Raw genomic sequence first — 27089 nt, forward strand, 5'->3', positions numbered from 1 at the left:
AATAATACGCCTCTGATGTCTGAAGATATTATTATATGGAATATAAAAAATTAAAAAAGTACAAAAAGCTCATTTTAACAATTACAGCTTGACTGTTGATCAGCTTGTTGGTTATCGACTTGTATTTTAACGTTATCATTTTGTGAGTTATCTTGCTCACTAGCGGGCAAAGCAAGCGCTATTCTTTTGAAAAGTTGCTTGACATTAAAGCCTGATTTGGCGGAAGTCTCAATGAATAGTATACCATTATTATCGCAATATTCCTTCACTTGATCGTTATTTACCTCCTTTTCAGATAAATCAACTTTATTCCCAACTAAAACGATAATAACGTCATCACCTCTTTCCTGCTTAACTTCTTCTATCCACTTTGAAGTATTGTCATAGCTGTTCTTGTTTGAGACGTCATATACGACTACTGCGACTGAGGAGTCTCTTATATAAGAAGGTATGAGCGATCTGAACCTCTCTTGACCGGCTGTATCCCATAATTGCAATCTGATAGTTCTATCATCCAAATACATCGTCTTTGATAAGAAATCTATACCGATAGTCGCTTGATAGGTTTTGTCGAATGTGTCATACATGAACCTCGTAATTAAAGAGGTTTTACCAACTGATTGCTCGCCTAAGAAAACCAACTTAAACTTCTTAAGAGGTTGGCTAGAAGTCGCTGGTTGATCTAATGCGCTGGATGACATCCTGGATGTTGCTGTTCAAGAGTCGACGTCGCTGTCGCCAACGAAACTCTCTTCGTTCAACTCAAACGAATTGTCAACTAGAACCGTCTTTTTTGCGAAATTATCAAGTTGGCTATCCTCCACTAAACTGTAATCTTGTAGCGTCTCATCAACGAGAACTGATTTAGGCTTTTGTGAGAATACACTAAGTAGATAGTTATCCCTTTCTATTGTACTCTTAGTTGCTTTCTTCTCTCCCCTCTCACTATGTGTGTTCTCTAGTTTACGGCTATCTTGTATGAACTCCCCTTTGAAATATGTAGGAGGCTTTATTCTATATTCTACGAGCTGCGCTGTATCGTCGAATAGTATATCTGACATATAAAGTCAACATTGTACTGTCAAATTAGATAGACACACTCACGAGAAGGAACCATACGAGGATGTATAAAACCAGTACAATCTTTGCTCAGTTTAAGCATTTTCTTTGTACTCTCTATGTCTATTTCTACGTTCGCTGGCTTGAGTATTACATCCATCGTCAATGTTATCACAAGAGTTTAAAACGCTCAAAAATCTCGGTTTTAGGCATTGTTTGTTGCAAGCGTTATCATTTGCATCTGTAATCTGTACTGCATTGTCTGTATACAAAGGACTAGGCGTTGTACTCAACACTGAGTCACCAATTGTTGTCGTTTTATCGTAAGCGTTATTTAGTTTATAAAGAATAAACACTAATTAGTATATCACTAGTGAATCAATGGAACCCGCTTTCGCTAGAGGTGACATTCTCTTCTTATACCACCCACCGTACAGCACACCTATTAAAACAGGTGAAATTACGGTCTACAAGATACCAAATTCAGAAATACCAATAGTACACAGAGTAATCGATCATCATATCTCAACAGATGGTGATTACAACACTGAATTGATACTCACAAAAGGTGATAACAATCCAGGGGATGATACCGTACTCTACAAAGGGAAAAAATGGCTTAAAAGGGATCAGATAGTTGGTAAGGTTATGGGATACATTCCTTACGCCGGTTATATAACCATTTTGATGGTAAGTCCTTATCTATAGCAATCATCTATCTAATATTCTATATCTAGAACGATCATCCTAATTTAAAGTACGCTGGTATGGCTATAATGGCATTGTTTGTAATGTTAAAAAGAGAGTGATTCATATTATTATCTAATTACGTATAATTTGGAAGACATAGATAAATGTAACTAACACACGTGCACAAAGATATTATTAGACGAGAAAGCACAGCGCATTCAGGTACTTAGAGAATTGGTCAAACGTGGTCAAGGTCCGAACGTGCATAGCTATGAATGCTTAAATTGAGGTTTCATATCGCACTAAAAGACCAAAAATTAGAAAAGCCTTGAAAAATGTTCAATACACTTCTACTCTCTTTGTTGGTATACCAAGCAACAGCTAATCCTATTCCAAGAGATAATGATAAGCCATTCGACATACAAGCACATAGGGGTGGAAGAGGAAGTACCGTTGAAAACACTCTACCAAGTTTCGCATATGGTGCTGTAAGTGGTGCAAATACCCTTGAATTAGATTTCGGTGTAACCAAAGACGGTGTTGCCGTTGTATGGCATGATGGTGAGTGATTCTCTACTATGGAAATTTACCTAATTAAAATTCAGAGGCATTCTTACGTTAGTTTATCTATCATTGTTTTACATAATTATTTATCTAAGACAAATACAGCTAGCAAATGCAAAGACACCAACCCAGTCACACCAGATGATCCAGTCTTTCCATACAACGATAAGCATGTCGCAAACCTCACACTTGCGCAGGTTAAGAAGCTCGATTGTGGTAGTCTTCGTCAGGATGACTACCCTGTACAAGAAATATACCCTGGAACAAAACTAGCAACTTTAGATGGTAAGTATAATGCTGTCGCTAGTATTTTGCTAAAGTAAATTAGAATTCTTCGAATTTGTCAACTGCTTTGATACCGATGGCGAGATAAACTTTGATATTGAGACAAAGGTAAACCCAGCAGTCACAAACTCAACTCGTGATCCAAAGATATTTGTCGATTTACTCATAGAATCAATTGACAAATATGATGTGATGGACAGAACTACCCTTCAATCATTCGATTGGCGTTCACTCAAGTATTCAAAGGAAATCAGACCAGAACTCGTTACTAGTGCATTATACGATGATACTACTGCAATCAAAAATACCGATTGGTTTGGTGGATTGAAGATCGAGGATTACGGAGATGTCTCTCCTGCTGTAGCCGGTGTATTGGCAGCAAATGACATCGATGCTGATATACTCTCACCAGCTGAAATTGAATCAACTAGTGGTAAAACCCTCGGCACGGATAAATACAAACCATTCGTAACACAAGAGGTTGTAAACCTTGCACATGATAAAGGTATGCAAGTCAAGCCATGGACTGTTGACACTCTTAACGTCGTTGACGAACATTATAAATGGGGTGTTGATGGTGTTATCACTGATTTCCCACATGAAACTGTTAGATGGGCAGACCTTAACAAAATCAAGACTGCTAAGAAGTTCGACGAAGACAAGGTTATGACATGTCTCGCAAAACATAATCAATTAGTATAGACATAATAATTTAGATAGTTTCCTTCTCCTTTTGTACTTTTTCAACTAGGATTTCATTTAATGCTTTTAGATTTGCGTTGTGTTTAGCTGATAATGGTATGAGTGTAGTCGAAGATTGAAGTACCCTTTGTTCTTTTAGATGATCTACATGCTGTTGGAAGGCCCTAAGACGGTCTCTCGCGATCTCATTCTCTTGAGCATTCCCACCCATGAGATCGGCCTTGTTAGCAACTATAACAGTACCACATTGGGCTAATCCATCCTTATACTCGTTGAGCTCTTTAATGAGCGTGTCGAGGTCATCCAAGTGCTCATCTTTCGAGAAGTCAACGACGTAAACTAGCACAAGAGCACGTTCCACTGCGCGTAAGAATGTATGTCCAAGACCTTTATTCTGCGCTGCATCAGCTATCAATCCAGGGTTGTCAAGTATTGTAAAGCGTGGCTCAAGGCTGTCAGTATTGACGACGCCAACTTCCGGTTTAAGCGTCGTGAATGCATAGTTTGCTATCTTAGTCTTGGAACTAGTAAGAGCGGCTAAAACAGAACTTTTACCTGCATTCGGCAAGCCAACTAGACCGACATCTGCGAGCAATTTCAATTCCAGACTTAGTTTGAGATGCTCACCAGGCTCACCCCGCCGAGCGAACTTAGGTGTACGAAATTGATTTGTGACGAAAGCAGTGTTCGGAACGCCACCTTGTCCACCAGTCGCTATTAAATGTTTCCCCTCTATATCACCAACGTCTATTTCTATCGATTGTCTATCAAGTTTGTTGAAGTGTCTGACTTGGCTTTTCTCTGACTTTTTAAGTGCTTTATCGACTTCTTGAAAGAGTGCGTGCTCTTTGTTAGCCTCTTCCATACCTGGGTAATGAATCCATGCGCGTTCTCTGCGCATTTCGTCAATGTCCTCCTCATCTGCTCCTTGTTGAGCCTCTGATACGGCTTCCGGGGGTGCTCTCCAGAGTTCCTTGATTATAGTACCCGGTGGTATTTCTATTACTGTATCCTCGCCTCGTTTTCCTACTCTTTTATCTCCACTGCCTGAACCACCACTGATTGCTCGAATCTTACGAGCTGTTGCATGCAAACTGTTTAACTTTTTATTCATCTGGAAGTAAACATTTCCGCCTAAACCACCTGCTCCACCGCTGAGGATATCTTAGTTAATATTTCACTCTATGCTGAGAAACACACGTCGGTGGACCCAAACCGGTGGGTAACTTTGTGAAAGCCACTGCACCATTACCGCCAGCTCCTTTATAATTATAAGTCATACTTCATCGAATTCAACGATCCTACCAGCTTTTACATCCACTATAAGGAAATCTACAAAGGAAGTATGACGCTATAACGAATTAATATGGAAGTATATAGATACTAGAATGCTCACTCTTTTTCCATCTATCCTCAATCTAGCGCTAGCTTCTGCTAACGGACCGAGCTTCATCGATGCCGCTCTTTAAGGAGAACACTGATGAGAGTGCAACGCTTGGATGGCTTAGAATTAGATGACGAGGTGGTTAGGAGGATCACTCAACCAATAATAGATGCTTTATCTCTTTTAGGGGTAGGTATTTCTCTATAGCTTCTTATTATCTCACAGCAGTAGATTAGCACTAGAGATGAGATAATAGCAGCGATAAAGGGTGTTTATATGTGGAAATATCTCAATATATTTCAATCAATTTATGGTATGGGCTTGCAATTATTAAAATATACCAATTTATCTACTACCAAGAGTATTCTTTATCTTATATCAAGGATACTCATCCCCTTTGGACATAAGAAGCTGAAGTCTACCATAGAAACGCAAGAATGGAGGAGTCTACATAGGCACCATCTAAAGAAACAAGTAGTACGGATAGTTGACCGTCTAGAAACTCTCTATGATATCGCAAACATCGGTAATCACATCAGCTTTATCAGCGGAGGGAATTTTGCAAATCTAACCGAACGTGCGCTTAGTCTGAATGTCAGCGGTGGTGGTACTACGAATGTAAATCTGGAATTCACTCAGCGGCAACTAGTCTGGAGCGTTATGACGGTATGTATAATCATCTCATCAGACTTTACTAATATGGAACAGGAATTTCTACATAGCATTATAACATCTAGAAGCACTTTACAGTCACGTCAAACTGCTGATATACCCCTAGGTGACGGCGTCGAGAGCTGCGTCGTATGTGCGAATAAGAACATTACGGTTGCTTACTCACCCAGCTGCGGACACAAGTACGACTACAGCTGTCTGATTAATCTAATAAAGAGCTACACTAGTTGCTCTGTTTGTAAATCTAAAATTCTCTCAATTGATAGAGTTTGACGTTTTGCTTGAAATTGTACTATCATCACTAATAAGAATATAGAATGTCCTGGCAAAGTTAGCGAATCTATATTTTGAGAGACTCATATCTAATATATACCTAGCATACGTCGATTCAAGCTTGATTGGTACTGGTAAAATAGCAAGGGGTGCTATCATGGGTGTACAAGGTGGTATTTGGGCGATTTCACATGGTTATCAAGTGAGTGTATAAACTAAAGCATTAATTGATTCCCTTATAACTGTACAGCTCGCTCAAGATGAGCAAACAGCTATCTTAGGCTCATTCGCCAACTCAGAGGCAACTCAAGCTTCTGGAATCAGACTCGCTGGACAGAAATTCCTCACCCTCCAAGCAGACGATGCACACGTATACGGAAAGAAGGGTGTAAGTTTTGATATCATAGCTGTGTGATTATTGATGTCGTATGCGCAGGGAAATGGCTGCGTCATCGTAAAAACAAATCAAGCAATTCTTATCACTGAATATGAAGCACCTGTACTCCCAGGAGAAGCCACAGTGGTTGTCGAAGGGCTCGCTGATTACTTGCGATCCGTAGGCTACTAAACTAGGTTTTGAATTTGTATGAACTGAATGAATAGAGAATTTTTAAAAGATCTGTATCTACTATGTAATTCCCCTATTACATTCTATTATTCGGCTGACGCCGACAAAATAAGTGGAATATACAGTATCTGAACTTTTATGGATACAATGTAAAGTACGGTAGTATGTGTAATATTAATAGAATTAGAACAATATATACAACACATCAATCGTTATGATGTTTCTACATGCATAACAGCCGTGGATTTTCAACTTTCCCGGTGATAGCATGGATAAATAATTGTGTCTGTGATATGTATCAGAGAATTAATACGCAAGAAATGTGCCTTATATGCGTATCCTCGTGTAGAACGTGTGCAAATGTAACTTCGTTTTGACATACAGTAACGTTTGACATATACTTTTAGCATAAATTACTAATCAATGCGTTCATTTCCCAATCCAAATTATGGTATAAAAAATTATAATAGCATAACAGATTAAGCTAGATTATTATAACAAAGAAAATGCTAATAATCATTAAAACTTAACTGAATCTAAAGCCATAGATGGATGAAACTTAGAACATGTAGACATATAAGAGAAAGAAAAATAATTCCAGGTATGACTAAGTGATAACTAAAGTATACCAAGTGTGTTGATGTCTACATGATAGGATTATTAATAAATTACCTCGAACGTATAGGTATGACTATCGAGCTGTAAAAGTTATCTTTACAGACTATAGTTCTTATTAATTTAAAAGATCATGTAGTAGACATGTTTTACAAAGGGAACAATGAGATTTTTCCTTTTTAAGTATTGTTATTTTATCAGAACATCTATGTAATGGGAGAAGCTGAACCGAGTGTCAAAGAGAACAAGTGCGTAGGATATACCGAGTCTCAACTTAAGAACTTCAATAGCTTGGTTTATAAGCAGTTGTATGTGATGACATTGGATATTTTGAAAATTTGTATATAACTTACTATTGAAAAGGTAATAGAAAGCTGTAGTGATAATTAAATCAAGGACGGGTGATGTTGTTCCTCATTTAGTACTTACTTTCTCACAACGCTGATCAATTGTTTTCTAAATGGAAGCTTTGTAGGTAAGATATCCTAACTTTACGTGCTAGCACGAGGCACTTATGCTAATAATATTCATTTTGTTCATTATGTTTGGGTTAAAAGTTTCACCATAAAATAAAACACTTCAGATACTTCCGGTAATATTTAATATTATTTTAAATTTATTACTACTGTAGATTTATTATGTCACTATTATAAGACTACATCTGCCCAACAATGGAGAGTATCGTGTTTGGAATTGCTGTTGTTCTGTTGTGCTTTCACACAAATATATGCAACGTAACATTTACAGATCTGTAAAGAAAAAGTTTTAGGAAATGCGTATGTGAAGTAGTCAGACTGAATAAACAACATACAGACTAGGATAATATTTAGGATACGAAACAGGAGGTAAGACGTGTACATCATTATAAAGTTTCTACTGATGTCATACAATGGCTAGAAGGTGATGCGAGACGTAATGGACAAAATGAAGATGTCAAGGTTTATTGGAAATTATGTGAATCCCACGTTAGTGACATTGATTAATGGTTGCTTGAGAGCTTATCTTGTATTCGGATGATTTTGGCTACAAATTACTTTTACAATTATACAATTACCCGAGTACGCAAGACGTGTGTGGTTGCGTGGATCAGATTGTCGGCGGTCTCAGCTGATTTCAGCCGGCAAGACGAATAGCCTTTAGGATCCGAGTTCTCGAACTTGAAAGGCGAACGCAATGCACGCACACGCAGTATGGAATGAATAATAATGATCAATATATTAAGAATTTGTATATTTAGTTGATATATTATTTGTACAAATTCCACCAATTCTCCTATACTAACGCTCTTACTAGAGCCTCGGTGCCGATCTCTTGAGTTGGCCGATTTGGCACGACACATTGCGTAGTTTAGTTTTAGTTAATATCGTCATATGAGCGTGTGAATAGACTGAAATTAATGTAAATATACACATAAATTAGATAAATTTTATGGCGTGACTGATAGCCACTCCATGGCGGCCAAAAGATAGCTTGGATAGTCGGAGGTATTCATTTATCACCGACGTTTGTAGACTGATTGTTAAGATTTATAATAATTTTACTTCGTAAGGATATTAGTCAGAAATCACGCATTTTCTAGCATGTGCGACCCCCACATTTACCGAGACCGAAAAACTTTTTTACGTCCGTCTAGAGTGGTTAGAGAGGCAGGGAAGGGATATTTTAGAAGGGGAATAATATATATATATTATAGACCTCCACTTTGGCGTTTTATGCACCCTTTGCCGCCATAATCGAAATGTCAGGATTGCCCATCCATCGACCAGGTCTGGAACAATCTGATTTAAGGTGGCCGAGTCAACAATATCTTGTTGAATTATTACTTTAAAGTGTACACTCTAAGACAACAATAAAGTAAGTATCTAATACTACATCTAGATTCATCTAACATATATCAGCTCAGTCTATTGTCTGATTTAGATTGCATCCCACCCCAACAGAAAGAATTTAAACTTATACACAAACAAATGGTATCACAAGAACTGCAAACGTATTGTTCAACTTCTTACGGCTCTCTCGCTGCCGTATCAGGCTCAACAAAGGAAAGATATCAAGCTGGAAAGGTATTAGCTAGAGACATGGCAAACTACGTTATCAGTCTATTTGACTGTCCAGTAAACAAGTCAATTATTCCATTAGCGGACTTTATACATTATGCGCTCTATAGAACTAGATTAGACGTTTCAGTGGCGTTGTCTTCAATGATTCTTCTTCAACGCCTCAAGAGCAGGTATCCAAATGCTAAAGGCTCATCTGGTCATAGATTATGGCTCGCTGCTATCATGATTACCAATAAGATGTTCAACGATGATAGTTTCACCAACCAAAGTTGGTACATTGCCTCCCAAGAAATTTTCTCGCAGAGAGAAGTAAACGCAGTGGAGAGGGAGTTGTTTGGTTATCTTAGTTGTGACGTTAGAGTAGAATATCAAGAAATAGTCAAATTTACAAAGATGTTCAATTTATGGCGACTGAAGACTGTTGAGTCACCTTCATTGCCTTCTTCACCTGTCGTATTATCAACTAGACTTAACAAATTGAATTACTCAAACGATAACACTCCTGCATTGTCACCGGCTACTACTTGCTCATCGGCTAGCCAGACGCCGATACAGACGCCGACGATGCAGCACAACCTTATCAACCAAGCTACAAACAATCTACACTCAAAGAAATACAATATCATATAGTCCAATTTTTATTCTAATTTCATGTATATAGACGCACATTACATCCTTGTACAAATACATCACTACTTTCATCATCATCGGCATATGAATTTACTTGACTGTTTGACTCATATAAAGTTATCCTATACTGGGACTGATAATGACAATAAAGAAAAGGTTGATTTACTTTCAAAGCTGCCATTAGAGCTGTCAATTTATATACTAGTTCACTTGAATTTACTGGAAATACACAATTGCCAGCTAGTTAGTAAATCCTGGTATGCTTTAGCAACTGATAATCTCGTATATAAGCATTTATTTGCTCAATTCGGCTGGAAACTCTCCTCTGAAGTTAAGAATACACCGCCACCAACACCATTATACACACCTCCAAGTTTATCACCATGCATTTCACGGTCTAATAGTTTCAATAGACAAGCATTCTCTAATGCGATATCAACTAGATTCACTCAATTGACATCACAAAAGAATGATGACGATGATGACTCACTCGACTGGTTGGAACTCTTTAAGGCGCGATTAGAGCTTGAAAATAGGTGGTTTGGCAAAGGTACTCCTGAGATGCACTTCTTAGATGGTCACACGGATAGTGTCTACACTGTGGCGTTTGACAATGAGAAGATTATCTCTGTGGGTGGTGTGCATCATTGAGATTATGTATTCTAACGAAACAATTATTAGGGTTCACGCGACAAATCAATACGTATTTGGGATGTAAAAACTCGCGCCCTCTTGAACACGATCCCGGATGCACACAACGGTTCGGTGATTAGTGTGAAATTTCAATCAACGTTTGGTGTATCAGCAGGATCAGATGGTAGATTACTCATCTGGAATTTTGGTACTGGTAGACAACTCGGTAAAGCGAAAGTCGTAAAAGTACTCGAAAATCACACCGCTGGTGTTTTAGATGCGGATTTCAACAATAACTATATTGCATCATGTTCAAAAGACTCTTCAATTTGCGTATACTCACGTAAATCTCTCAAATTACTCTATAGAATTGATAACGCTCATGAGGCATCAGTAAATAGTCTATCAATAACCAAATCTAACGTTCTTGCAAGTGCAGGTGGTGATAAAGTAATTAACATCTGGAATCTTGATAAAGGTGTACTTTCACGTAAAATTGAAAAAACTCATTCGAGGGGTATAGCTTGTATAGACATCGACAATGAGATCATCGCATCAGGTTCATCCGATAATACAATACAATTGTCAACAACAGATGGTCAACTACTTTGTAGCCTCGCAGGTCATCAAGGCCTTGTGAGATCACTACAAATTGATAGTTCACGACGTATCGTAGTTAGTGGAAGTTATGATAGATGCGTGAAAGTCTGGAACCTTAATGAAATAAACGGTGACGTTCAATATGCTCGTAAATTTGATCAACATGAATCACTCATATTCGATCTCGATTTCGATTCAAGAAGAATCGTTACTGCTTCACATGATAAGCGGATAATGATAGTAGATTTCTCTGTAGATATCCCACACGCAGATCTATTTGCTTAGTATTTTTAACTTTGTAAAAGATTTATGCATACCCAATAGTTTGTTGATATCGTCACAATCATCGTCACTCAGACATGCTACTACGAACGTGTGTAATATAAAGATTCAGAACTGATCACACGACAGTTGTGAATAAACTACCATAAATGACAAAAACATTAACAAGTAAGAAAGAGAAGGATCTCAAACGTAAACAGCAACACTCGGAAATAGAAAGAAATCGACGCATTAAAGTAAACAAGAGGTTTGATCAGCTAAGGGAGCTCGTGAGTAAGGATGATATGAAGGCTAAGCCGTCGGATTTCAAGTTGCAGGTGCTGGATCAGACGGTGGGAGGAGCTGTTCTCTGAGGAGTCTCACTAAAATCAGCTTAGGTGGAATATATACACAAGCTTCAAGATGAGCTGAGGTTGCTAAAGTCAGAGGAGTCATCAAGGAGGTCGTCAAGTGGTGACATTAATAGTCCATCAACTAGCACGCCAAGTAACCCATTTCAAACAGATGAAACGATAGTGGCTGATGTACTAGTGTCGCTATCAACGCCAGAGTCACCATTCACTAAATTAGCTATGGCTAATAAGATACCAGAAGATTTGACATTACCACCGTCAATAAAAAATTGAATACCAAAATGTTGATTGTTCTGTCGGTCATGCGTACATATATTGCTTTGTTACATTCGAAAACCATGCTGGGTAAAGCGGGAAAAATTGCTTTAAGCAGCACCTGGAACGGCACGACGTTGACGACGCTCTGGACCTTGGTAAGCTGAAACAGCTGCGACGTTGACTGGGAGTGAGTCAAAGCCGAGTGACTTGATGAGGTCCTGTGTGGTGTGAGAGGAAATTTTTTAGATGGAGTCAAAAAATCTACCTTGGTGTCTGGGTCAACTTCGAGTGGGTTCTCAGTTGTGTCGAGTGCAGAGACGTCTGGAACGTATTGATCCTTACGCTCACGCTCTTCCTCTTGGAGCTTGAATGAGATACCGCGGACAGGACCCTTTTGGATTCTCTTCATCAAGTGAGTGGTGAAACCAGCGATCTTGTTACGGAGTCTCTTTGAAGGGATGACAGCAACATTGTCTGCGATCCTCTTGTTGGTGTGGAAGTCAAGCGTAAGTCTTGGGTAGTACTTCTCAATGAGAACGCGAGAAGCGCGCTTGACTGTCTTTGTACGGACGCGACCCTGGTGGGTTGTTAGATGTCTTCTTGATTAGGAGGGATGTGATAGCGAGCGCAAACGGGAGACGCTATCCTCTATATAGCTTCTAGAAGAACAAGCTCGAGTCTACGGTCTAATTCTATACACCCCTCTATTATTTTTTACTAACCATCTTGGTGAACTCAAGGGAAGCTGGTAATTTTCTTCGTTTCGACGAGGGCTTCGCTCATTTTTTAAATTTTGTGAGAGGCGATTTCAATTCAAAAAAACTGAAGCCTTCAACGCCCGCTACGACGCTAAAAGCAAGGTTAGTAAAAATAAATGAGAAAGTTTTGTCGTGATACTGGCTTGTACATCGTATCTTATATACGCAGACATCCCACGTAGATGACCCGACAGAACACCTCTGTGTACCTCGTCGGGTTTGACTGACTTCTTTTCAGACAAAATGGTCCGCGTTTCTGTCCTCAACGATGCCCTCAACTCAATCGTCAACGCTGAGCGTCGCGGAAAGCGTCAAGTCCTCGTTCGTCCTTCATCAAAGGTCGTCGTAAAGTTCCTTTCTGTCATGCAAAAGCATGGTGAGTAACAGCGTATTTGGTGGTCATATCATCTACTCGAATCCCTCCTCTGAACATCGATCGATTCGATTCGACGTTATAACTGTTTGATGTCGTGGCTCACACACCCACCCTCATTCTTTAAGACGTCGATACAGTAATGTCAGTCTGTCATACTTCTGCCGTAGCTTTTCCTGCTATGACAGATTTGGTATTTTGTCAACATTCTCAAATTTTCATCAGGAGGTTTTTCTTGAGGATCATTTGACCACCAAAAGATTTAAAGTAACCAAACTAACACGCTATTTAGGCTACATTGGTGACTTTGAAGAGGTCGATGATCACCGTTCAGGAAAGGTTGTCGTTCAACTCAACGGTCGTTTGAACAAGTGTGGTGTCATCTCACCAAGATTCAACGTCCAACTTTCACAAATTGAAAACTGGGTTGCTATGCTCCTTCCAGCCCGTTCATTCGGTAAGATCATCCTCACCACCTCATCCGGCATCGTCGATCACGAGGAGGCCAGACGTAAGCACACTGGTGGTAAGATTCTCGGTTACGTTTACTAGATTAATGTAACTTATGCATAAACCATTAACATTGGATAAAATTACATGTGAAGTTGTTTGAGAGTGTGTTGAATCATTTATTAAGATTTAGTAGAGTATAGAGTATCTTTTTCTTATAATACTAATCATTTTGACTTCCCGTCTGTGCTAACAATGCAACGAATTCTATTATACTTCCAAGTTAATGTGGAACTGTTCACCAACTAGTGATTTTGTATAGAGCATCATCCTGTCTACTCTAATTAATATAGATTGTGAGAGCGAGTAAGCAACACAGTATAGCTGGGTTTGTTAGATAATGCAATAAAGTGGTAAGTATATCAACGCACCCAATACTCTTCACTTTTGAGGACGTTAAAGTCTATATGCAATGGTAATCCTTCTGGTACATCCTCATCATTTGCACTCAAGCTAAGTCCAAGTTTAGCTGAATGGCGTATACCGACCAATGGACAAGGTGTTATTTGAGGCAATGGCATACCCGTCTTGATACTAGTAGCGCACATTTCAAAGCATGCCAGAACGTCTCCAATCTAGTAGAAGTCTAAATGAGCTTGTGATGTCCGTAAACTATAAAAACTCACAAATCTATGATCATTGAATCTACTCCTATTCATAACACCTTTCGTCCAGAGCGGATCAAGTTGTTTAGCCACTGTCAAAAACTGTGAAAGTAGCTCAACAAGGTCGAGTTGAACGTTGAGTAAAGCTTCATATCTCTTTCGTGGCCATTTACCACGTAAACTGAATTCGAAAGCGGCGAAATCCTGCCTTGCTTTACTCTTTCGCAATTTGGATTTAACGGAAAGGAGCGTTTTGGTGATTGCCTCTTCATCGATCTCCCTATGATGACTATTGAGAGCATAGCCGACGATTGCACACCAGCTATTGGCTATAGTCGTAATCGTGCGGGAGTAAATCAACCGCTGATGTCTCTTTGCGCTGGATACTGGCGGAACATATGCAAAAACGAAGGCAGAAGTAACACCTATCAAGACAAGCAACAAGCGTCGCCAAGAGAGTTCCCATCCCCAGCCGACGTTGACTAGATTGGGATTGTGTGAGTCTTGCCAGCTGTATCCGAGTACCATGGCGACTGATGTCATCAAGACCTATTAATGAGGTATTAATGGAGGCTATACTTGAAATAAATCCATCACGTACCATCATACCGACGCTCGTACCAGGGAAATACATAACTATGTAAAACATAATCGGGAAGGCCACGGCACAGGTTGCTCCAACTGCATAAGCATTTCCTGTACCCTTCTGGGCAGCAATTGACCATATCAAAAGACCTCCAAATATACCAACCACAGAGTAAACCAACCGCGTGAACCAGTTGAAGAGCGTATCACCCTGAGCTTTATGTTAGCGATTTTCATATTAATGATATCGTGAATCATACTCTATGCTGACTATGTGTCATGATCGCCATAATAGCAACCCATAATCCTCTATCGTAGTAGTACCAGCTGGTAGATTGTTTTAAAAAGGAGGGTAATGTGACCAGACCAACTAATACAGCAGTCTTGAGTGCAAAAAGAGACCCAGTCGACGTAAAAAACATCCATATCTTCCATAATACCAAACTAGGACGGTACCGTTAGAAGTTTCTTTATGCTAACCTTATACTCACCCAAATCGCTCAAAAATATTAGAAGGTTCAAGGACGTCAGGATCTCTCGACTGAGGGAAGATATCCAACACGCCTGACATATGATCAGGATCATCATCGTCTTCTTCCTCTTCTTCGCTATGCTTGTGTGCGCCAGATGTGAACCAACCACTATGGAGAACTTAGTGAAGTGTTTTCATACTCTCAGGGGGCTTACAAAAGATGAACTTCTGGTATCCACAACCGTGGTTTCTTTCGTTTGGCTTCCAAGTTGGAGATCTTTTCTACGACTTCTAAAAGCGCACTACAGAAAGAAAGCAGATGATACTGGAATGTGTTAGCTAAAGTATTTCCATTTTCTTCCACCTACCTGATAGCTGAATGACCAGAATAACGCCCTATAAGGAATCTTCTTTTTGGGCTGAGAACCATCGAAGAATTTCTCGTAATTCTTCAATACAGCCAATCTATCCTCGTTTTTGAACTTATCAATCGCTCTTCTGAGATTATCGCAGACCTCCATGTTTTGAACAATGGCATCTCCTTCACTTGGGGCATCCTTGCGTCTAAATATCCACGATCCCAATCTAACCTTATCAATTCTGTCAATTTGGGTATGTATATGTGCTATAGTCGCCGCTGTAATCTCGTTCAACTCCTTTGATTCAGCGTTGACGATTTTGAAGTGTGCTCTAACGAATTCCTGATCGGTACTGTGATGCACGTGAGATGATAAAATAAAGCAAACCCATCACTCACAATTTCAACTGTTGCTCTAGAGCCATATACCTTTGTGATTCAAACACACCAATTGGGGCAACATGTTTCTTTTTTGTGAGCATTTCCGTGAGTGTTCCAATACTATGTGAACCAAAGATATGTAAACCCGAATGGTGGCTATCATTGTCACGCGAATCACCAGTGTCGTGTCTTGACAAAGCCACCGAACTCCTTGGGGTGCCTGGCTGGGACGAATAAGGTGAAGGGTTTCTTGAATTACCATACAATGAAGCTGTAGCATGAGGCATTTCCGATGGATCCGCTATCGTCACCGCTTCTTGTAATATGTGTCTGTTGTGGAATGCAACCAAAAGGGCTTCGCAGAAAGTGAGGAAACCACCACTACGCAGGTGTACAACTCTAATGAGTTCCAACATCTCGTGGCAGTCTCTACCTCTCAGCAATCCAAAGCTATATTCGCGGAAAATGTATGCGTCTTTCGTCCGTACCGCTATCATAGCCTGAACAGACTGTGAGTTGAGCTGCTTGAGGTATTTAACACGCTCTATCCAATCCTCGGATGTGACCGGTATACCTAACATGTCAGTCTCCGCTTGTACGAATTTCTGGAGTGGCTGGAGGACAGCCTGCAAACCTATCAGAAATTGGTGGTTTACTGTCACTGGTAGAACAAAAATCGAGCAGAGGATATTAATTGCGGATTGTAATGCTAATGGCAAAGCGAAATACGAGCCTATGAGGTAATTCGGCGAATATGTCAGATGTCCTTGAGTGAGACTAACAATCAAGCAGATTGCAGAGAAGACACAAGCAACTCCGTATCTTGGTGGTGAAAGAATCGACTTCAAGTAAAGGAAAAAGCCACAGCCTGATGCTAGGAAAATCGCTGCGGCGATGGACGTCGACGTTTGTATGAAGCGTCCCTCAAAAGTTTGTTGTTGAATGTAAGTGGCTACATTAGGTACATTTAGAGCGTTCGCTTCATCCATTATTTCTGCCATTGTTGCTTCGCTGAGTGCATCATCTCTACCAGCGAAACCAATTGCGAGACCAATAACAGCCCAAGCCCAGGCGGAACAAACGAACACCAAATTGATTATCTGCCTCTCTATATCAGGCACGATAGCGTCTCGTGGAGAAGCAAGAAAACCACAAACAAGGATATAAAACGCCGCTTGGCCCATTCTTTCCAAAACTGGCTGTATGAGGAATAACAGAAGACCCAGCCATGCAGCCAAACTCGCTCGAATGATAGGTCTGAAGTGATGCCAGGAATGATTCACGTGCATCCAACGAACATACTTCATTTCAAGGAATCTCTGCCATGGAGATTGTTTCGCTGGAGGTGTTTCCTCGTTGCTCTCATCCTTCGCTTGTGTTTCTAAATCTGCGTTCACTTTCTCGGGGTTTCCTATACAAGTATCGTCTAAACGCGAGGATCTTCGTCGATTGTGGCCACTGTCACTATCATCACCATCTCTCTCATCCTCGCTCTCTGTATCTACAACCGCGTTCTCATTAATATCATCATCTTGTATTGAAAATGTGACGGATCTGTTAGATCTCCCTGATCCAGATCGTGTGTTGTTCTCTCTAAGGTTGGCTACAGCAGATGGCAACGGATGGTCCTCCTCCATCGTCGTATGAGTTCAAGAGGGAATTCTATGAGATAAGGCTATGACGCCGTATATAGAAGGTGATACCGATACGAATAATGATTGTATCACTGTCATCTCTCACAATCTCTAGTCATCTCTTACGCATTCACCACGAGGATATGGCGAACTCACGATTTGGATACGTACGAGATTTCGAGGAATATGAGAAATTAGTGCCTTATAGCTTTACAGTGGTGCGAATAGATGGCCAGAGTTTCCATAGGTGGGTTACAGCGTTAGCATTCACTGTCTTCTCATGACAGTAGGTTCTCGGATATACACCAATTTGAGAAGCCAAATGATAAGAGAGCACTAGAATGTATGAATTCTGCAGCAAAGTTTGTATTAGAAGAAATTCAGGATGTTATACTCGCATTCGGAGAGAGTGATGAGTTTAGGTGTGTAGTTAGTGCACAATAGAGGCCTATTAACAACCAGAAAGCTTTTTATTACGCCCACAAACAACTCTTTACGATCGTAGGAAGGCAAAGATTCTAACGAAGGTCGTATCAGCCTTCACATCTGCCTTTGTCTATAACTGGGGACGTTACTTCTCAACACCTTTGGCCTATCCACCAGGCTTCGATGGAAGAACAGTTACTTATCCCCACCCAAAGCATGTCCGTGATTACTTTGCGTGGAGGCAGGTCGATAGTGAGTGTGACTATGCTAACCGCTCATTTTAACGTCTTTTTAGCACATATAAACAATCTATACAACACCACGTTCTGGGCAATCGTACAACAGGGCGGCAAAACAGAGCGAGAAGCACACAAGATACTTCAAGGTACGGTTTCAGCAGAGAAGCATGACATTCTGTTCAAGGAGTATGGTATAAATTATAACACACTCGATGATTTATACAAGAAGGGCTCCATACTGGTGCGTATACCGCCTCCCATGCCTGAAATCCCGGCGGATGGCTCTTATAAAGATAAGAAGAAGATTGAAAAGATACGGAAAGATGGTATAGACGGTACGCGAGGCCCTATTGAAATTCTCCATCTGGACATCATCAAAGACACCTTCTGGAATGATAGGCCATGGCTACTGAGTCAACTTGATTAGGAGAAGTTCCTAAGTAGTAAATTCATAGACTATTTATGGTACACTCTAGAAGTACAATTTATTATGAAAATATCTAGGATAACGCGCGTTTCTTCTCAGTATACTCGACTTTGCCATACCATACACCTGTGGTTCGATTTAGCTATCTTACATGCCTGTCAAGACCGAACACACCTCCCAGAAGTGCGACTACAATCCCCGAAAAGCTGACTCCAGTGATGGCCACTTCAAAGAAGAAAAATGAGAGTATGACAGTGAGCACTTGCTTGATGTTTGCAGCCACGGATATCGTAAGTGGTCCCACTTTCTTGTTAGCAACGAAGGATACGACGTTGAGACCAAAGGCGATAGCCCCATTGAGGAGAATTAGAAGTACCGTTTTGTACACATTAGGCATAGGCCAGAGATCCTTATAGACTTCGAAGTATTCCTCGGTGTACAGTGCATAACCGACACATTGTATAAGTGCCAAGGGGGATAGTCTGAACAACAAATCGAGTGGGTGGAGCTGGAATCGCTGGCCAGTCTGCATAAGATTTGTGACCACGGTTTTGATAGCCGCGAGGATTGTACCTGCAAAGGTCAAGACTAAGCCTATAATTGTGTAATCTATCTCGCCGTATGTCATTATCGCTATACCGATCATAACTGGTAATAAAGAGATTAGTTTGGGTATTGAAAATTTTGACCCCAGGAGAGGCACCGAAAGTGCCATCGTAAAGAGTGGTCCTAGGGAGCGTATAATCTGGGTGTATATGAGATTTATAAGTGTGAGTGTGTATTGCCCACCTGGTGCACTGGAACTGTAACAAGGTTGAGCGACAAGTTGGACACCGCGATGTTGATTGTATATAAAGTAGACTGCGGGGCGTCAGAATAGCTTGTATTGCCTATTGAAGCTTACGAATAGTACTAGAATGACTATCTCGGTATTTGACAGTTTCGCTGGTGTCTACAGAGTTTATTCAATGAAATCCTCAATAAAACTAAGTAAACCCACGTATAAACCATACAATCTAGCTATTGTCGATCCTATCACGTTGGCTGCTGCATGGACCGCCGTGAGAGTGTAAGGGTATGGGAAGTTATCTAATACAGCTTTATTGAAGAGCGTCAAGACCAAATTGAATAGCAAATATAATCCAATGTAATACCAAAACTCTCGGGGATTCATGGCCGTTAGTGATAGCAACAGTTCATTAAAGAGGTAAATACAAAGTACAAAATAAAATATTAACAATCGCAACTAAAACATCTAGATCTCCTCTGCGTGACGCACACGTTGTGAGCTATTAGTACGTGAGAGACTAGGTGGTGTCTGTGTCTGTAATCCAGTGACATGAGAAATCGAAGGCTCGAGGTGCGTAGACAGTTTCGACAGCTGTAAACGTGGTGTAGGTGGCTGTGCGTCCCTCAAAGAAGGAATTTGGGTACGCAGAAGCAGCAAACTGAGGAACGCAGTGCAGAACGTGACGACTGACTGACCCAATGGCGGAGCGCGTTCAGTGACGAACGCTGATATGACTACTAAACTTATGGTGACGAGGTAGGAGACGCTCGACCAAGTTATGACGTTAGTTTGCTGCCGTTTCGTCAGCTGGGACGTGCGCTATGACGTTGAAACTCACATGCAAGAGAAATGCGATCGAAACCTGACTTGCCAAGAAAACCAGGACGTTCTCCACAAGAATCACTAATCCGATAATTGGGAGATCATGAAGTGGTGCAACACCTGGTAATGTTAATGATTGTTATGGAGATTAAAGTATCACTCACCCTCAAACAAGATGGAAAATATGAGAGAGATGATTGTAGCAGTCTGTGCCGTCAGCAAGAGCAGCTGATCAATGAAAAGGTACCTACAGGTGCATACGCATGAAGCGCAAATATCGGATTCTTGTAATCTTCCCTTATAGTTTTATTGAATAAAGTGAGGAACATCGCTTGCGACTGTATTTTTTGTCAGATAAGCCCATCTTGTTGGTAATATGACGTACGACGACATTCAGAATGCGTAGAACTATAATTCCAGCAGATACGGCACGGGCATCGATAGAGCAATTTAAAATTAGTGCAATTGATGTGGCTAGTGTTAGCTTTTCGTTCCTGTGAGATAATTACATTCACGTGAGAATCAACTCACGGCGGCGACTTTGACATCGATCTGAATTAACTTGTAATAGGAGCAGGCGGGGAGCAACAACAGTGGTACAGCAGCCTGCGAAAGAATTTTAGCGACGTATATAGCCTGATAGTGAGCTCACCTCGGAAGCCCGAGCTACTCTGACCTCAACATTGTTCAGATTAGAAAATACCCTGGTGATAAACCAACTGATTGCTATCAAGAGCGTCATCCTTCTAGTAATCTTTGGAGATCTCACTGATTGAGTCGTCGGTGAGAGAATGTCGTCGTCTTTGATTGTTCCTGCTATGCATTTACTCGTACGTATACTAGTATAGACCTTTGTAAAGAGGGAGAGAAGAGTGAACTGAGTGAAAGCAATAAAGAATGGATACCGATATTCGTCATTGTAGATATATGCACTCAATACTATGTCTAATAGACGAGAGACCCCCGTCGCTATTGTCGACACGATCATCGTTCGAACGAAAGAACAATTGGATGGAAACTTAGGTACTAAATTTGTGGGAATAAAGAGTATTTCTAGGAATTGTGATACTCTACATATCGTCCTTCAATTCAGTGAGAAAGCCCACACTTCGATAGTCGCATGACGTAATTATATCTATTAATAAAACCCATATGATATATTTATATGTATATAATTTATCCTCAGCGGAGCAAATGTACTAAAGAACTTCTAGATATCCGATAGAAACCCTGTCATTGCCAGTAATTCCCAATAGAAAGAAGCTTTTCCGAGGGGCTCGGTATGCTTGGCAACATTGGCGAACATTGGCATATTCCTTTGTTTGTTTAGAGACATTTATGAATTTTATACAAAACATCATGAAAATCGGACACAAATAAAAAAATTCTGATTCGCTTAATAATGAAAGCTGGGGTAACTCACGGATTTTCGGCCCATGAAAGATTGGTTCACATGGTCAATCAAATAAATAAGTTTCAAACATCTTGGCTTTTTGTTTAACTTTCACAAACAAGGTCGCAACAACCCCGTTGCGTAAAAAAATCTGTCAAATACCACTATCAGCAGAAATAGCACACAAAACCCCGCGCTATCATTCCGTCAGTTACTCAAAACTTACTTATGTTTTTCGACAAGCTTAAGAAAAACCAAGTTGAAACTCAAATGACTGAGAAAGTCGACACAACAGAGCTTCCGCCGATCGAACTCGAGCTCGTAGGACAAGAATTGCCATTTAACTGGCCGTTCTCCAGGAAAGTCAAGAGTTACATAATCGCACTTCTCATAAACTTTGTTTCTGCTTTTAATGCTACAGGTGAGTTCATATCTTCAAGCAAATCGCTGCATGCTAAAATTTACCCCAGGTGAGTCCACACGGGAATGTATTAGCGCATTTACTTAATATTACTAGGTAACTCTGCTGCCAGGGCCGGCGTTACTGAAGAATTTGGTGTCTCCAGTAGTGTTTTCCTCACTTCCAGCTTTACTTACAACGCTGCACTCGGTCTTGGACCTTTATTCCTTGCTCCACTCTCCGAGCAATACGGTAGAAGGCCAATGTTAGTTAGCCTGCTCTTACTAATCGTTATTCTCTTCCTTCCACAAGCCCTTGCACCAAACATTTCATCATTGAGCATTAGTCGTTTGTTCCAGGGTACAGCGGCCTCGATTGAAGGACCACACGTCGCGGGTATCATCTCTGATCTGTTTCACCGTGATGGTGGTCGTGGTATTGCAATGGCAACTTTCACTTTAGTTGTTTTCACTGCAAATGCGATTGGTCCGTTAACGTGTAACTGGCTTGCATCAGAGACCGATTGGGCGAACATTTACTGGATGCAGATGGCCATGAACGGTGTCGTCTTCATCATGTGCGCCTTTATGCTCGATGAAACACGCCACGACTTGATTCTTGACAAGAAGATCACCAAATACAACAAAACCTACGGTACTGACTTAAAAGTACAAACCGATGCAGCACATTCCGTCAAGAAGGCACTCACAACATCGCTCGCCAGACCACTCATCTATCTCACTACCGAGCCAATTGTCATTGCACTCTCCATCTGGGTCGGTTTCGCCTGGGGTATTGTCTTCTTGTCAACTGGTACGGTGTTGCACGTTTTCGAGAAAACATATGACTTCACACAAGGTTTGTTGCTAATCTGCAAAATTTTCACATTTCTAACATTACCCTAGGACAAGGAGGTACTGTTCTCATTTGTGGTTTCATCGGTGCCTTCTTTGCTTGGCTCGTTGGCTTCGGTCAGAATGTACTCTACAAGAAGAGCAAGGACCCAGTCACGCATATCGCCCCACCAGAGGCGCGCTTATACCAGGCAGCCCTCGGTGCTGTCCTCTTCGGAGCTTTCGAATTGATGTTTGCATGGACCGCACGTCCACACATCCACTGGATCGTACCTTGTATCGCACTCGTCGGCGTCAACTTTGGTATTTTCCCAATCTATGCCGGTGTTTATACCTACATCGGTGATGCCTATGAGAAGTACTCTTCTTCCGCACAAGCAGCCCAAGCGTGAGTAAAGTTTTACAAAGCAGTACCCTCTCTAACCTCTCACAGATGTAAGTTGTTTTATAATACAGGTGAAAGTTTTCCTTACTAACCTCTTTTTCAGGTAAGTACGAAACACCCGATGAAACTAATAACTGACTTTAAATTAAGTGTTAAGAAACATATTAGGCAGTACCTTCCCATTCTTTGGAACTGCAATGTTTGACCATCTGACATTCCCATGGGCGTCGTCCACAATTGGGTTTATTGCATTTGGACTTTCAATTATTCCTTTCGTATTGATATTGTTTGGAGGATGGTTGAGAGACAGATCGAAGGTTTGTCGCCAGATTTTGAAGGAACAAGAGGAAGAAAAATTGAGAAAAGAAGAGCAAGAGTTTTCCAAGCCAGGAGACAAGAACCACGTATGATTATGATTAATAATAGAAAGAAAAGTTGTATAATAGATATTGTGTATTCATTACTATTACGGTTGAGTGGTGCGATGTGAGTCAGCAGAGAAACATGCTGAGGTTGGTTCTGAATGTATGTTTAACATGTATACATTAAGGTAAGCTACCTAAATCTGTTTTTAAATGTTGCGATTCTTTACATTGAACTGCGCGTGTTAAATCAGGCTTACCTTTCAAATGACGTAGCATGGAACCGTGAAAGAAACAATCACACTCACCAATCATAAAGTTGACGTAGAAATCGAAGCACAAGCTATTATGAAGACTATGACTATGTAATTGCCAATGTATACTCGCAACGCCATCAAACTAGTATAATCACAGCAGCGTAACTAGCATATTAATTGAAAGTGGCATGGTAGCATGAGTGATTATTTTAGGTTTTTGGATGATCTTAGGATTGAAAGAGAATAGATGATGTGAAAGTATTACATGCAACAATAACATGTGAAACATTATGTCATCCAATGGCTTCTGATGTAAATCAAGGAAGACCATCTTGATGTGGCTGTTAGAAGCTGCATTACTTGTAGAATAATCTCACACTGGTTAAATGATATCCGTATTAACGGCTTGTCAAAATTTTCAGTTGGAGTCGTAGACAAGATAAAGTGAAATCCTCACATTTAACTACCATCAAGATGTCGCACAATATTGATCACTTTAAGAAGACTTCACAAGTTGTTGGAAGACCAGAAACAACAAGTCACAACATTGCAGATGACTTAATGAAGGAAGGTCCACCGCTTAATCTCGAGGAACCACCAAGAGATGCATCTCACAGTATTGAGCATAACCTTGCCAATAAACATCGTACAGCTAGACAAGCATACAATGATCCACGTCTGGAAGATACTGCTGGAAGTATTGGAAAGAAATACCACAAGCATCCTCATGATATAGCCGACGATCCTCGTCTTGATGTTGACCAGATCGGTAGACAATCAGACGTATAACGATTTAGCGACGCACTTTGTTATAATTCTAACAATCTAAATTAACGCTACACCCAAGTATTCACGAATTTATGAATGTAATCTTTTAAGTAGTGCATGAATGAGAAAATTTATAAAAATACTATAGTCTTATGGTTTAAGCAACCAGTTTGTTTTCTAATCTCTTTTCATCCCTCAAGCGAATCATTTGGGCAAGGACATCGCTGAATGGGACGGTAGGAGTCTTGGCTTTTGAGCCCGCGTCGTCACGGTTACGAACGTTGACGGAGCTACCGTCGACCTCCTCTTGACCAACGACGAAGATGAAGTTGTGCTGACCAATCTCGGCATTTCTAATCTTCTTTGGAAGGGTGTTCTCACCAGCATCGACTTCTGCAATAATGCCATTATCCCAGAGTTGCTTTTGGAGTGAGTTTGCGTATTCATCGTACTTGTGGGCGACTGGAATGATAATGACTTGTCTAGGAGACAACCAGAATGGCCTATAATGAGCGTAAGCAGAAACAACATCTCGGTCATTCAAACTTACCATTTACCACCGAAGTGTTCTGTAACGATGGCGATGAAACGCTCAAGGGAACCTAAGATAGCTCTGTGAATGATAACCGGTCTGTCGAAGCCCTTCTCGATAGATCCATCCTCGTGCTTGATGTAATCTTCGTCATTACCAGTGCGGTATCTCAACTTGAATCTCTCAGGGAGTTGGAAGTCAAGTTGAATGGTGGCACACTGGTGATTACGTCTAAGGGCGTCGCTGATAGTAATATCGATCTTTGGACCGTAGAAGGCACCATCGCCTGGGTTAAGCTCCCACTTTCCTGGCATGAACTTGTCGAGTGCGTTCTGGAGGTTCTTCTCCGCTTTGTCCCAATCTTCGATCTTACCGAGGAATTTCTCAGGTCTAGTGGAGAGCTTCAACTTGAAGTTGAAACCACAGATACCGTAAACCTTCTCGAGGAAGTCGAACAAATCAGAGATTTCATCCTCAATTTGGTCTTTGCGACAGAAGATGTGAGCATCATCTTGTTGGAATCTTCTTACTCTGGTTAAACCTGTTAAAGCACCAGAGGCTTCGTTACGGTGGAGTACACCGAAGTCAGCCACTCTAAATGGTAATTCCTTGTAAGAGCGATCGCGCATGTCGAACAACAAACAGTGACCTGGACAATTCATTGGTTTCAAAGCGAATTTTTCCTTTTCAATGTCCATAGAGAACATGTTCTCTGCGTAGTTCTGCCAGTGACCGGAGGTTTCCCATAATTTTGTGTTGTACATGTTTGGTGTGATGACCTCTTGGTAGCCACGAGCGTGGTATTCCTTCTTCAAGAATTCGAGGAGGGTGTTGTAAATTCTAGTACCGTTTGGTAAGAAGAAGCAACTACCTGGTGAAAGCTCGTGGAAAAAGAAAAGTTCTTGTTCCTAAAACGTGTTAGAGATGTCGTCAAGGGAAGGTATTTACCCACTCTTCCTATCTTTCTGTGATCCCGCTTGGCGGCTTCCGCGACGAAGTGCTTGTACTCTACCATTTGCTTCTTATCCGGGAAGGAAATACCGTAAACACGCTGCAAGGAGTCGTTCTTGGCGTCACCAAGGAAGTATGATGCAGAGTGCTTGTTTACAGAGAAAGCCTTGATTTTACCTGTGTGTGGAATGTGTGGACCTCTACACAAATCAATCATAGGACCACATCTGTAGATAGTTGTTGAAGTTCCATCAGGAATCTTTGATGAAATAATGTGTTGCTTGTATTTATTGTAAGCGAACAATTCTAATAATTTCTCCTTTGATACCATAAGTCTCTCGAATGGCTGCTTGTCTTTGATTGCGCTGTTTGCGATTTGTTCGAGTGGTGAATAATCGTCTGCATAAACCATACGATCTTCGATGGCCATTTCGTAGAAGAAACCATCGTCAGTTGGTGGACCAACAGCTAAGTGACTTCCGTAGTGTCTTTCACAAGCTTCACCTAAAACGTGAGCTGAAGAGTGCCAGAAAACTTGTTGACCTTCCTCTGTGTTGAAATCCAAGAACTCAACTTTGCTATCTTCCTCAAATGGTCTTTCTAAATCCCACAAGTTACCGTTAACTTTTGAAATGACGGTTCTATCAGCGAGAGAAGATGCGATTGATTTGACGATTTCCATTGGTGTAGTCTCGTAGGAAGTTCCTTGCTGTTGCTTGCCATCTGGGAGTGTAATAGTGATTGGCTGTCTTGGCTTAGCTGCTAATTCAGCGTCTGCAGCTGCCTTCAACTTGTCCCAAATCTCGAGACGTTCCTGTAAGTATGCAGGTGGTGGTGTCATCTCGACTGGTTGTTTGTTAGCATTAGCAGCTTTCTTATCCTTCTTTTCCTTCTTAGGTTGCTGCTGCTTTACTGGTGCGTTGTTCGTTTGCTCTGGGTGATTCATATTCAATGGAGTAGTCCTTATAAACCTTATACGTGGTATTGGAAATGCTCGTCTTACTCTCGCTGCTTGCAACGACGTGCGTATCAGAATTTTGACTTTTGAGTGACTCGAGCTCAAGAAGGAATGCAGGCGGGTGTTAGTCAAACGATTAGCAAGTAAAATTGTATTCAAATACTAATCATCTGGCTTTTTTATATATTTATAATCATTTATTAGAGAATTACAAGATTTTA

General features: G+C 40.8%; 18 protein-coding genes across 18 annotated transcripts; 11 read left to right on the top strand and 7 right to left on the bottom strand.

The window, feature by feature from the left end:
• Positions 1-12: 12 nt before the first annotated feature.
• Ryh1 (GTP-binding protein ryh1) lies at positions 13-1182 on the bottom strand. Its single transcript, XM_006956026.1, has 2 exons — positions 1105-1182; positions 13-1054 (listed from the first exon to the last, which is right to left on the bottom strand). The coding sequence occupies exon 2, from the start codon at positions 699-701 to the stop codon at positions 75-77; it is 627 nt and encodes a 208-aa protein (XP_006956088.1). The 5' UTR covers positions 702-1054; positions 1105-1182; the 3' UTR covers positions 13-74.
• Positions 1183-1207: 25 nt separating this feature from the next.
• Positions 1208-1868, top strand: WALSEDRAFT_67103 (signal peptidase I; the record flags this gene model as incomplete). Its single annotated transcript, XM_006956027.1, has 3 exons — positions 1208-1382; positions 1434-1749; positions 1797-1868. The coding sequence occupies exons 1-3, from the start codon at positions 1225-1227 to the stop codon at positions 1866-1868; spliced, it is 546 nt and encodes a 181-aa protein (XP_006956089.1). The 5' UTR covers positions 1208-1224.
• Positions 1869-2064: 196 nt separating this feature from the next.
• Positions 2065-4752, top strand: WALSEDRAFT_30965 (PLC-like phosphodiesterase). Its single transcript, XM_006956028.1, has 7 exons — positions 2065-2310; positions 2355-2366; positions 2419-2598; positions 2642-4454; positions 4501-4561; positions 4606-4651; positions 4697-4752. Exons 1-4 carry the CDS (start codon positions 2085-2087, stop codon positions 3298-3300), a joined length of 1077 nt encoding a protein of 358 aa, XP_006956090.1. The 5' UTR covers positions 2065-2084; the 3' UTR covers positions 3301-4454; positions 4501-4561; positions 4606-4651; positions 4697-4752.
• On the top strand, positions 2641-5639 carry WALSEDRAFT_34938 (hypothetical protein). The gene is made up of 5 exons (XM_006956029.1): positions 2641-4454; positions 4501-4561; positions 4606-4873; positions 4916-5350; positions 5393-5639. The coding sequence occupies exons 3-5, from the start codon at positions 4781-4783 to the stop codon at positions 5627-5629; spliced, it is 765 nt and encodes a 254-aa protein (XP_006956091.1). The 5' UTR covers positions 2641-4454; positions 4501-4561; positions 4606-4780; the 3' UTR covers positions 5630-5639.
• On the bottom strand, positions 3503-4021 carry WALSEDRAFT_13521 (P-loop containing nucleoside triphosphate hydrolase protein; the record flags this gene model as incomplete). Its single annotated transcript, XM_006955589.1, has 1 exon — positions 3503-4021. A coding segment is annotated over one exon (519 nt), but the record flags the coding sequence as incomplete, so codon positions are not given.
• Positions 5640-5647: 8 nt separating the features above from the next.
• WALSEDRAFT_59185 (profilin) lies at positions 5648-6280 on the top strand. The gene is made up of 4 exons (XM_006956030.1): positions 5648-5686; positions 5734-5831; positions 5880-6017; positions 6066-6280. Exons 1-4 carry the CDS (start codon positions 5674-5676, stop codon positions 6195-6197), a joined length of 381 nt encoding a protein of 126 aa, XP_006956092.1. The 5' UTR covers positions 5648-5673; the 3' UTR covers positions 6198-6280.
• A 2108-nt stretch (positions 6281-8388) lies between these two features.
• Positions 8389-9583, top strand: WALSEDRAFT_59186 (hypothetical protein). Its single transcript, XM_006956031.1, has 2 exons — positions 8389-8666; positions 8711-9583. The coding sequence occupies exon 2, from the start codon at positions 8780-8782 to the stop codon at positions 9500-9502; it is 723 nt and encodes a 240-aa protein (XP_006956093.1). The 5' UTR covers positions 8389-8666; positions 8711-8779; the 3' UTR covers positions 9503-9583.
• A 600-nt stretch (positions 9584-10183) lies between these two features.
• On the top strand, positions 10184-10987 carry WALSEDRAFT_11184 (WD40 repeat-like protein; the record flags this gene model as incomplete). The annotated part of the gene is made up of 1 exon (XM_006955580.1): positions 10184-10987. A coding segment is annotated over one exon (804 nt), but the record flags the coding sequence as incomplete, so codon positions are not given.
• Positions 10988-11166: 179 nt separating this feature from the next.
• On the top strand, positions 11167-12206 carry WALSEDRAFT_67106 (hypothetical protein; the record flags this gene model as incomplete). The annotated part of the gene is made up of 3 exons (XM_006956032.1): positions 11167-11349; positions 11395-11848; positions 11897-12206. 2 exons carry the CDS (start codon positions 11167-11169, stop codon positions 11641-11643), a joined length of 432 nt encoding a protein of 143 aa, XP_006956094.1. The 3' UTR covers positions 11644-11848; positions 11897-12206.
• Positions 11736-12353, bottom strand: WALSEDRAFT_26951 (ribosomal protein 51 of the small subunit; the record flags this gene model as incomplete). Its single annotated transcript, XM_006956033.1, has 3 exons — positions 11736-11846; positions 11894-12205; positions 12351-12353. The coding sequence occupies 3 exons, from the start codon at positions 12351-12353 to the stop codon at positions 11736-11738; spliced, it is 426 nt and encodes a 141-aa protein (XP_006956095.1).
• Positions 12354-12472: 119 nt separating this feature from the next.
• Positions 12473-13347, top strand: WALSEDRAFT_30970 (ribosomal protein S8). Its single transcript, XM_006956034.1, has 2 exons — positions 12473-12762; positions 13052-13347. Exons 1-2 carry the CDS (start codon positions 12630-12632, stop codon positions 13309-13311), a joined length of 393 nt encoding a protein of 130 aa, XP_006956096.1. The 5' UTR covers positions 12473-12629; the 3' UTR covers positions 13312-13347.
• Positions 13335-17384, bottom strand: WALSEDRAFT_59187 (hypothetical protein). The gene is made up of 9 exons (XM_006956035.1): positions 15689-17384; positions 15300-15642; positions 15147-15256; positions 14951-15100; positions 14720-14903; positions 14476-14670; positions 13896-14423; positions 13641-13844; positions 13335-13593 (listed from the first exon to the last, which is right to left on the bottom strand). The coding sequence occupies exons 1-9, from the start codon at positions 17305-17307 to the stop codon at positions 13480-13482; spliced, it is 3447 nt and encodes a 1148-aa protein (XP_006956097.1). The 5' UTR covers positions 17308-17384; the 3' UTR covers positions 13335-13479.
• A 63-nt stretch (positions 17385-17447) lies between these two features.
• WALSEDRAFT_14367 (tRNAHis guanylyltransferase) lies at positions 17448-18396 on the top strand (the record flags this gene model as incomplete). The annotated part of the gene is made up of 4 exons (XM_006955608.1): positions 17448-17551; positions 17595-17726; positions 17771-17982; positions 18026-18396. 4 exons carry the CDS (start codon positions 17448-17450, stop codon positions 18394-18396), a joined length of 819 nt encoding a protein of 272 aa, XP_006955670.1.
• Positions 18397-18469: 73 nt separating this feature from the next.
• Positions 18470-19570, bottom strand: WALSEDRAFT_62104 (TPT-domain-containing protein; the record flags this gene model as incomplete). The annotated part of the gene is made up of 5 exons (XM_006956036.1): positions 18470-18522; positions 18571-19141; positions 19186-19257; positions 19301-19348; positions 19397-19570. The coding sequence occupies 5 exons, from the start codon at positions 19568-19570 to the stop codon at positions 18470-18472; spliced, it is 918 nt and encodes a 305-aa protein (XP_006956098.1).
• Position 19571: 1 nt separating this feature from the next.
• Positions 19572-21005, bottom strand: WALSEDRAFT_30973 (hypothetical protein). The gene is made up of 6 exons (XM_006956037.1): positions 20661-21005; positions 20394-20614; positions 20260-20346; positions 20173-20215; positions 20025-20128; positions 19572-19978 (listed from the first exon to the last, which is right to left on the bottom strand). Exons 3-6 carry the CDS (start codon positions 20335-20337, stop codon positions 19652-19654), a joined length of 552 nt encoding a protein of 183 aa, XP_006956099.1. The 5' UTR covers positions 20338-20346; positions 20394-20614; positions 20661-21005; the 3' UTR covers positions 19572-19651.
• Positions 21006-21507: 502 nt separating this feature from the next.
• WALSEDRAFT_30975 (MFS general substrate transporter) lies at positions 21508-23505 on the top strand. Its single transcript, XM_006956038.1, has 4 exons — positions 21508-21822; positions 21919-22659; positions 22707-23045; positions 23191-23505. Exons 1-4 carry the CDS (start codon positions 21630-21632, stop codon positions 23448-23450), a joined length of 1533 nt encoding a protein of 510 aa, XP_006956100.1. The 5' UTR covers positions 21508-21629; the 3' UTR covers positions 23451-23505.
• A 628-nt stretch (positions 23506-24133) lies between these two features.
• Positions 24134-24495, top strand: WALSEDRAFT_56069 (hypothetical protein; the record flags this gene model as incomplete). Its single annotated transcript, XM_006956039.1, has 1 exon — positions 24134-24495. The coding sequence occupies one exon, from the start codon at positions 24134-24136 to the stop codon at positions 24446-24448; it is 315 nt and encodes a 104-aa protein (XP_006956101.1). The 3' UTR covers positions 24449-24495.
• Positions 24496-24540: 45 nt separating this feature from the next.
• On the bottom strand, positions 24541-26949 carry WALSEDRAFT_30976 (threonyl-tRNA synthetase). Its single transcript, XM_006956040.1, has 3 exons — positions 25912-26949; positions 24978-25867; positions 24541-24930 (listed from the first exon to the last, which is right to left on the bottom strand). The coding sequence occupies exons 1-3, from the start codon at positions 26854-26856 to the stop codon at positions 24585-24587; spliced, it is 2181 nt and encodes a 726-aa protein (XP_006956102.1). The 5' UTR covers positions 26857-26949; the 3' UTR covers positions 24541-24584.
• Positions 26950-27089: the final 140 nt, after the last annotated feature.

The sequence above is a fragment of the Wallemia mellicola genome (genome assembly GCF_000263375.1).
Source record: "Wallemia mellicola CBS 633.66 unplaced genomic scaffold WALSEscaffold_1, whole genome shotgun sequence".
In the NCBI taxonomy this organism is placed as follows: Eukaryota; Fungi; Basidiomycota; class Wallemiomycetes; order Wallemiales; family Wallemiaceae; genus Wallemia; species Wallemia mellicola.

Excerpts from the sequence above, each read along its gene's own strand:
- Ryh1 (XM_006956026.1), bottom strand. The coding sequence starts at position 701 with ATGTCATCCAGCGCATTAGATCAACCAGCGACTTCTAGCCAACCTCTT.
- WALSEDRAFT_30965 (XM_006956028.1), top strand. The coding sequence starts at position 2,085 with ATGTTCAATACACTTCTACTCTCTTTGTTGGTATACCAAGCAACAGCT. Across the intron at positions 2,599-2,641 it reads AAAACTAGCAACTTTAGATG|AATTCTTCGAATTTGTCAAC; the intron begins GTAAGTATAATG and ends AAAGTAAATTAG.
- WALSEDRAFT_34938 (XM_006956029.1), top strand. The coding sequence starts at position 4,781 with ATGAGAGTGCAACGCTTGGATGGCTTAGAATTAGATGACGAGGTGGTT. Across the intron at positions 4,874-4,915 it reads ATGCTTTATCTCTTTTAGGG|ATTAGCACTAGAGATGAGAT; the intron begins GTAGGTATTTCT and ends TCACAGCAGTAG. Across the intron at positions 5,351-5,392 it reads TAGTCTGGAGCGTTATGACG|GAATTTCTACATAGCATTAT; the intron begins GTATGTATAATC and ends AATATGGAACAG.
- WALSEDRAFT_59185 (XM_006956030.1), top strand. Across the intron at positions 5,832-5,879 it reads CGATTTCACATGGTTATCAA|CTCGCTCAAGATGAGCAAAC; the intron begins GTGAGTGTATAA and ends ATAACTGTACAG. Across the intron at positions 6,018-6,065 it reads ACGTATACGGAAAGAAGGGT|GGAAATGGCTGCGTCATCGT; the intron begins GTAAGTTTTGAT and ends TCGTATGCGCAG.
- WALSEDRAFT_59186 (XM_006956031.1), top strand. The coding sequence starts at position 8,780 with ATGGTATCACAAGAACTGCAAACGTATTGTTCAACTTCTTACGGCTCT.
- WALSEDRAFT_30970 (XM_006956034.1), top strand. The coding sequence starts at position 12,630 with ATGGTCCGCGTTTCTGTCCTCAACGATGCCCTCAACTCAATCGTCAAC. Across the intron at positions 12,763-13,051 it reads TTCTGTCATGCAAAAGCATG|GCTACATTGGTGACTTTGAA; the intron begins GTGAGTAACAGC and ends CACGCTATTTAG.
- WALSEDRAFT_59187 (XM_006956035.1), bottom strand. The coding sequence starts at position 17,307 with ATGGAGGAGGACCATCCGTTGCCATCTGCTGTAGCCAACCTTAGAGAG. Across the intron at positions 14,904-14,950 it reads AATATTTTTGAGCGATTTGG|TTTGGTATTATGGAAGATAT; the intron begins GTGAGTATAAGG and ends GTACCGTCCTAG. Across the intron at positions 14,424-14,475 it reads GTACGAGCGTCGGTATGATG|GTCTTGATGACATCAGTCGC; the intron begins GTACGTGATGGA and ends CCTCATTAATAG.
- WALSEDRAFT_30973 (XM_006956037.1), bottom strand. The coding sequence starts at position 20,337 with ATGTTCCTCACTTTATTCAATAAAACTATAAGGGAAGATTACAAGAAT. Across the intron at positions 20,216-20,259 it reads CGCTTCATGCGTATGCACCT|ACTGCTACAATCATCTCTCT; the intron begins GTAGGTACCTTT and ends CTGACGGCACAG. Across the intron at positions 19,979-20,024 it reads CGATCGCATTTCTCTTGCAT|CAAACTAACGTCATAACTTG; the intron begins GTGAGTTTCAAC and ends ACGAAACGGCAG.
- WALSEDRAFT_30975 (XM_006956038.1), top strand. The coding sequence starts at position 21,630 with ATGTTTTTCGACAAGCTTAAGAAAAACCAAGTTGAAACTCAAATGACT. Across the intron at positions 21,823-21,918 it reads TTCTGCTTTTAATGCTACAG|GTAACTCTGCTGCCAGGGCC; the intron begins GTGAGTTCATAT and ends TAATATTACTAG. Across the intron at positions 23,046-23,190 it reads CGCACAAGCAGCCCAAGCGT|TGTTAAGAAACATATTAGGC; the intron begins GAGTAAAGTTTT and ends CTTTAAATTAAG.
- WALSEDRAFT_30976 (XM_006956040.1), bottom strand. The coding sequence starts at position 26,856 with ATGAATCACCCAGAGCAAACGAACAACGCACCAGTAAAGCAGCAGCAA. Across the intron at positions 25,868-25,911 it reads ATCACAGAAAGATAGGAAGA|GAACAAGAACTTTTCTTTTT; the intron begins GTGGGTAAATAC and ends AACACGTTTTAG. Across the intron at positions 24,931-24,977 it reads GAACACTTCGGTGGTAAATG|GCCATTCTGGTTGTCTCCTA; the intron begins GTAAGTTTGAAT and ends CGCTCATTATAG.